The sequence below is a fragment of the Rhagoletis pomonella genome, unplaced genomic scaffold (assembly GCF_013731165.1).
Source record: "Rhagoletis pomonella isolate Grant_MI unplaced genomic scaffold, Rhpom_1.0 Rhpom_scaffold_07950, whole genome shotgun sequence".
Taxonomy (NCBI): Eukaryota; Metazoa; Arthropoda; class Insecta; order Diptera; family Tephritidae; genus Rhagoletis; species Rhagoletis pomonella.
The window spans coordinates 1-6,975 of NW_023466477.1; the positions used below are offsets into that span (position 1 = coordinate 1).

The following is a 6,975-nucleotide window of genomic DNA, read 5'->3' on the forward strand; positions in this document are numbered from 1 at the left end:
TTTTTCCGAAAACCGTTTTTCCAACGAGTATCGCAGTGCAATCGTGTATGAATGGGATCGGGTATCTGTCGGGCACGGTTATTTTGTTGAGCGCCCGGTAGTCCCCACATGGTCGCCAGCCACCGTCTGGCTTTCGAACCATGTGGAGTGCGCTGGCCCAGTTACTTTTGGATGGACGACATACACCGATTCGCATCAAATACTCGAACTCGGCTTTGGCTGCAGCAAGCTTTTCCAGGTCCAGCTTTCGTACACGAGCGTTCACAGGTTGACCAGATGTTTCTATGACGTGATGAACATCAGTATTAACTGGTCTGCGATCCGAAGTCATCTCTGTGAGGTCTTTGAAGTCCGCCAGCAACTTCGCGAACGGATCGTTATGATCGAATGCCTTAATCTGCATATTCAACCCGGTGCGAATAGTGCACGGCACTTCGAGGTTCGTAGTTTTGTCTATTAATTTGTTTCTTTTCAAATCAATGGTTAAATCGTAGTGGCGGATAAAATCGCTGCCGATTATCGGTGTACTTACGTCAGCTACCATGAAGCTCCACTCAAAGTTCCGTCGCAGGCCAAGATTTATACGGCGGCGAAGTATACCGTATGCGTTTATTTCTGAGCCATTGGCCGCATAGAGCTTCACGGACGTCGGCTGCAAAGGTTTCGATGTATGCATTTTTGGTAAGACGCTCGGCACCGGTGTCGACAAGATATTTGATGTCGGACGATCGGTCGGCGACGTAGAGTTGGTTAATGCTCGCGCTATATATAAGTTGTGCTTGCTCGCTGCACGGCGTTGATTGTCAATCTCGCCTGCTGCTCTCATGCTCGGCCCCACCTCGTTGGCGTCGACCGCAGGGGCTGCGGCAGCGAGTTGCTGCGTCCCCAAATGTTTGGTGATACCAACAATCCTGAGAATTTGGCGGCTCAGAACGCTGACTGCTGCTGCGACGGCTGCGTGAACGGGTGCGTTGAGGATTGCGACGATGACTGCGCCCTCGAGTATTCAAATCGTCGAACCTTTTTTGCAATTGATGAATGGCGCTTGTGATTTTCGCCAACGTAGTTGCTACCTCTGTTGACGGAGCAGTTGACGCCGATGTTTCCGAGATAGCACAAACTTGACGCTGGGATACCGTCTCCATTACTGCGTCGGCAACTGCTATCTGTACGTCTATTGGGCCTTCTCGTGCAATTATGGATGCACGAACGAGTTCTGGCAAACGTTGGATCCACATTGCACGAAGCGCATCTTCGGAAAAGGAATTTCCTGCTACACGTAGCATGGCGTTGTACAGCTGACTGGGTCGTTGATTGCCCAGCACCATTTCTTCGAGCAAGCGCTGGATTCTGCGCTGCTGACTTTCCCCGAAGTATTTTAATAATTCACGTTTTAAATACTCGTACATGCCTACTCCGGTGCTAAGCACACGTTGGGGATTTTCGGCGTTTCTGCAGATTTGTCCAATAGTAGGTAGAGTGAGCGGGTCCAGCGTTGCCATTACGTGGTAGTATCGTTGAGCATCGCTTCGCATATTGCATGCTCTGAACCAGTAATCGACTGATGTGAACCAGGCATCCATGTCGTTGGGTGTAATGCGTGGCATTGGAATTCGCGCATGAAATTCGTTTTGCATTGGCTGCTGTTGAAGATGTGCACTTTGCTGTTGTTGTTGGACCAATGACTGCTGTTGACCCAACGGTAAGTTTGCGCTTTGTTGCTGTTGTTGCTGAACCAACAGTCGGTGTTGTGGTACTGGCGGTAGCGGTGCGCCATGCTGCTGTTGCCCTAAAAGCACTGATGTACCTTGTTGTTGCGAACCGGGCGTTTCGGTTATTGGCGTTTGCCCTTGAGCCATGTCTTGCGGAGCTCCGTTATTGATTCGGTTAGGCGACATCTCTGGAAAACAGTCGCTGCCTGTGACCGTCGCGCTGTCTGTCCTCTGCAATGCATGTTCCATATCGAATCGTTTTTAAATTATGTTAGCGGCGAAGTAAATTTTGCGATTGCACAAGAGACTAATGTGCGGAAAAATATTCGAAGCTTTTTTAAATATTGTATTGGTTTTACAAAAAAACCGGTGGAGATCAGTCCATTAACGGGATTCTGACACCAATGTGGTCGAGCGGTATAATAAAATTTGCTAGTCACTCTCTTGGCTGCTGAAGTACGAATGTTTTATTCAATTTCTCATCCTTTCTCTTATGTCTTATTCGTGTACTTAATTAGGGATGGTACAACTACGAAAATGTGGTACAAGTTTGAAGATACGAAACAATAAATATAGTGTTGTGTAAAGAGAGAAATAAATTACTTATAATTTAATGTATGCTGTTGACTGTTCAAAATTTATGAGATTTTTATAAAATGTTTTGAAGGGACCACCACAGTACCCCCTTCCTAGAATTCCTGCTAGGAATTTTGCAGGAAGGCGACTCGTCTCAGTGATTTAACGCTGCTCGATGTTACAGTTGCGGCTCTTTGTTTATTTGTTGTTTCATCGGCGATGAAGTACGCTGGTTTGAGACGGTCAACTGAAATTACAACGTTTTTACCTTTTATAATAACTGTGAAAGTTTTGCTGTTTTTTGCGGCGATTTTGTATGGCCCATCATAAGGCTCTGTCATTGAAGGTTTAACTCTGTCGTTTCGTACATAGACGTGCGTTGATGCCATCAAATTCTTGTTGACGAAGGGTATGCTTGGAGAATGCCATGTAGTTTCAACTGGGCGGATATTTTGCAGATGGGTGCGTAGCTTATCAGCGAAAACAGAGTTAGGTCGCACGCGGTTGCTCGAAGTGAAAAATTCGCCTGGCAGTCGCGTCGGGGAACCAAACAACATTTCCGATGCCGAAGACTTGATGTCGTCTTTTACAGCATTCCGCAGGCCAAGTAAAGTTAAACCTAAGTTGTCGACCCATTCATCTTTACCTGTAGCGAGAATCGCGGTTTTGAACGTGCGATGCCATCGCTCAACTAAGCCATTTGCCTGTGGATGGTATGGCGACGTTCGCTCGCGCTGTGTTCCTAGTATGTGGAGCATTTCGATGAACACGTTTGATTCGAATTGGGCTCCTTGGTCAGTTACAATTTTCCTTGGCGCTCCATAGCGACCCACCCATTCATTTAAGAAAGCTCGGCAGACGGTTTCGGCCTGAATATCGGTAAGAGGAATGGCCTCCGGCCACCTAGAAAACCGATCGAGGAACGTTAAGCAATAGCGAAAGCCATGGCATAGTGGTAATGGTCCAATTATGTCCACGTGGACTACTTCAAATCGTTGATTAGGCATCTCCATACGTACCAACGGTGCCCTGTTGTGTCGGTGAACTTTGCTGCGGCTGCAACGTCCACACGCTCGAACGAACTCCTTGCAGTCCTTTCGCATGCTTAACCACACGAATCGTTGTGAAACCATTCTAAGCGTCGCGTTCGCACCTGGGTGTGCGAGATCGTGCAGTGTATGTAAAACTTGATGCCGGAAGTCATACGGAACTACCGGCCTGATATTGCTTGTGGAGATGTCACAAAGCAGTTGGGCTTGAGTACCTGGTATCTCGAAATGTTTAAATTTGAGCGAATGATTTCTCTTACCATGTATCAGCGCGTTAATGTCATCATCAGTTCGCTGCGCAGTGGCCATATCAAGGTAGTTGATTGCGGTTATAGTGTTGATACGAGATAGCATATCAGCCGTTTGGTTTGCAGATCCAGGTATGTGACGGATGTCAGTTGTGAACTGGCTTATGTAGTCCAAGTGTCGGATTTGGCGAGGTGATCCTTTTTCCGGGCGTTGACTAAAGGCATAGACTAACGGCTTGTGGTCGGTAAAAGTGGTTGTAACGTTGGCTTCGATCATGAATTGGAAATGCTTGACGGCTAAGTAAACGGCCAACAACTCCCGGTCGTACGTGGAGTACCGCTTTTCAGAATCAGAGAGACGTCGTGAAAAATAGCCTAAGGGCTGTGGCTCGTTGTCAACCAGCTGATGCAGTACGGCCCCTACGGCGATGTCCGAAGCATCGGTGGTTAGTTGCAATTCAGCACCAATCTTTGGGTAGGCCAAGGTAGCGGCACTAGCCAGGTCTTTCTTGCATTCATCAAACGCGGCAACTGCTGCTTCGTTCCATTCGATAGGAGATCTGTCGTTGCGTGTATTGCCGTTGATAAGTTTCTGCAAAGGCGCTTGACGCTGCGCAGCATCAGGCAGAAATTTCCTATAGAAGTTGACGGTTGCTATGAAACTCTTCAATTCCTTTGCGATAGTTGGCCTTCGTACCCGCAATATGGCTTCTATTTTTTCGGGCAAGGGACGAATCCCCTCTTTGGTGATGAGGTGACCCAAAAACCTGATATGAGTTTTTCCAAACTCACATTTCGACGGATTTATCGTCAAGCCCGTCTTTCGTAGTCGCTCAAATACCAACCGAATGTGTTGGTTATGTTCTGAAATGCTCGATGAGGCGATGCATATGTCGTCCACATATGGAAAGACGAAGTCTAATCCACGTAGCGTTTCATGTACTAGGCGCTGAAAAGTTTGCGCTGCATTTCTAAGCCCGAATGTCATGTGCGTGAACTCAAACAGGCCAAAAGGTGTCACTATGGCTGTTTTTTTTACATCTTCGGGTCTGACTGGCACCTGATGAAAGGCGCGCTGCAGGTCAATTTTTCCGAAAACCGTTTTTCCAACGAGTATCGCAGTGCAATCGTGTATGAATGGGATCGGGTATCTGTCGGGCACGGTTATTTTGTTGAGCGCCCGGTAGTCCCCACATGGTCGCCAGCCACCGTCTGGCTTTCGAACCATGTGGAGTGCGCTGGCCCAGTTACTTTTGGATGGACGACATACACCGATTCGCATCAAATACTCGAACTCGGCTTTGGCTGCAGCAAGCTTTTCCAGGTCCAGCTTTCGTACACGAGCGTTCACAGGTTGACCAGATGTTTCTATGACGTGATGAACATCAGTATTAACTGGTCTGCGATCCGAAGTCATCTCTGTGAGGTCTTTGAAGTCCGCCAGCAACTTCGCGAACGGATCGTTATGATCGAATGCCTTAATCTGCATATTCAACCCGGTGCGAATAGTGCACGGCACTTCGAGGTTCGTAGTTTTGTCTATTAATTTGTTTCTTTTCAAATCAATGGTTAAATCGTAGTGGCGGATAAAATCGCTGCCGATTATCGGTGTACTTACGTCAGCTACCATGAAGCTCCACTCAAAGTTCCGTCGCAGGCCAAGATTTATACGGCGGCGAAGTATACCGTATGCGTTTATTTCTGAGCCATTGGCCGCATAGAGCTTCACGGACGTCGGCTGCAAAGGTTTCGATGTATGCATTTTTGGTAAGACGCTCGGCACCGGTGTCGACAAGATATTTGATGTCGGACGATCGGTCGGCGACGTAGAGTTGGTTAATGCTCGCGCTATATATAAGTTGTGCTTGCTCGCTGCACGGCGTTGATTGTCAATCTCGCCTGCTGCTCTCATGCTCGGCCCCACCTCGTTGGCGTCGACCGCAGGGGCTGCGGCAGCGAGTTGCTGCGTCCCCAAATGTTTGGTGATACCAACAATCCTGAGAATTTGGCGGCTCAGAACGCTGACTGCTGCTGCGACGGCTGCGTGAACGGGTGCGTTGAGGATTGCGACGATGACTGCGCCCTCGAGTATTCAAATCGTCGAACCTTTTTTGCAATTGATGAATGGCGCTTGTGATTTTCGCCAACGTAGTTGCTACCTCTGTTGACGGAGCAGTTGACGCCGATGTTTCCGAGATAGCACAAACTTGACGCTGGGATACCGTCTCCATTACTGCGTCGGCAACTGCTATCTGTACGTCTATTGGGCCTTCTCGTGCAATTATGGATGCACGAACGAGTTCTGGCAAACGTTGGATCCACATTGCACGAAGCGCATCTTCGGAAAAGGAATTTCCTGCTACACGTAGCATGGCGTTGTACAGCTGACTGGGTCGTTGATTGCCCAGCACCATTTCTTCGAGCAAGCGCTGGATTCTGCGCTGCTGACTTTCCCCGAAGTATTTTAATAATTCACGTTTTAAATACTCGTACATGCCTACTCCGGTGCTAAGCACACGTTGGGGATTTTCGGCGTTTCTGCAGATTTGTCCAATAGTAGGTAGAGTGAGCGGGTCCAGCGTTGCCATTACGTGGTAGTATCGTTGAGCATCGCTTCGCATATTGCATGCTCTGAACCAGTAATCGACTGATGTGAACCAGGCATCCATGTCGTTGGGTGTAATGCGTGGCATTGGAATTCGCGCATGAAATTCGTTTTGCATTGGCTGCTGTTGAAGATGTGCACTTTGCTGTTGTTGTTGGACCAATGACTGCTGTTGACCCAACGGTAAGTTTGCGCTTTGTTGCTGTTGTTGCTGAACCAACAGTCGGTGTTGTGGTACTGGCGGTAGCGGTGCGCCATGCTGCTGTTGCCCTAAAAGCACTGATGTACCTTGTTGTTGCGAACCGGGCGTTTCGGTTATTGGCGTTTGCCCTTGAGCCATGTCTTGCGGAGCTCCGTTATTGATTCGGTTAGGCGACATCTCTGGAAAACAGTCGCTGCCTGTGACCGTCGCGCTGTCTGTCCTCTGCAATGCATGTTCCATATCGAATCGTTTTTAAATTATGTTAGCGGCGAAGTAAATTTTGCGATTGCACAAGAGACTAATGTGCGGAAAAATATTCGAAGCTTTTTTAAATATTGTATTGGTTTTACAAAAAAACCGGTGGAGATCAGTCCATTAACGGGATTCTGACACCAATGTGGTCGAGCGGTATAATAAAATTTGCTAGTCACTCTCTTGGCTGCTGAAGTACGAATGTTTTATTCAATTTCTCATCCTTTCTCTTATGTCTTATTCGTGTACTTAATTAGGGATGGTACAACTACGAAAATGTGGTACAAGTTTGAAGATACGAAACAATAAATATAGTGTTGTGTAAAGAGAG

The 6,975-nt window shown here is 47.7% G+C and overlaps 3 protein-coding genes across 3 annotated transcripts; all 3 read right to left on the reverse strand.

Moving 5' to 3' along the window:
• Positions 1-165: 165 nt before the first annotated feature.
• On the reverse strand, positions 166-676 carry LOC118755928 (the record flags this gene model as incomplete). The annotated part of the gene is made up of 1 exon (XM_036490721.1): positions 166-676. A coding segment is annotated over exon 1 (511 nt), but the record flags the coding sequence as incomplete, so codon positions are not given.
• Positions 677-803: 127 nt separating this feature from the next.
• On the reverse strand, positions 804-1,898 carry LOC118755929. Its single transcript, XM_036490722.1, has one exon. It carries the CDS (start codon positions 1,896-1,898, stop codon positions 804-806), a length of 1,095 nt encoding a protein of 364 aa, XP_036346615.1.
• A 3,576-nt stretch (positions 1,899-5,474) lies between these two features.
• Positions 5,475-6,569, reverse strand: LOC118755931. Its single transcript, XM_036490723.1, has one exon. The coding sequence runs from the start codon at positions 6,567-6,569 to the stop codon at positions 5,475-5,477; it is 1,095 nt and encodes a 364-aa protein (XP_036346616.1).
• Between the last annotated feature and the right edge of the window lie 406 nt (positions 6,570-6,975).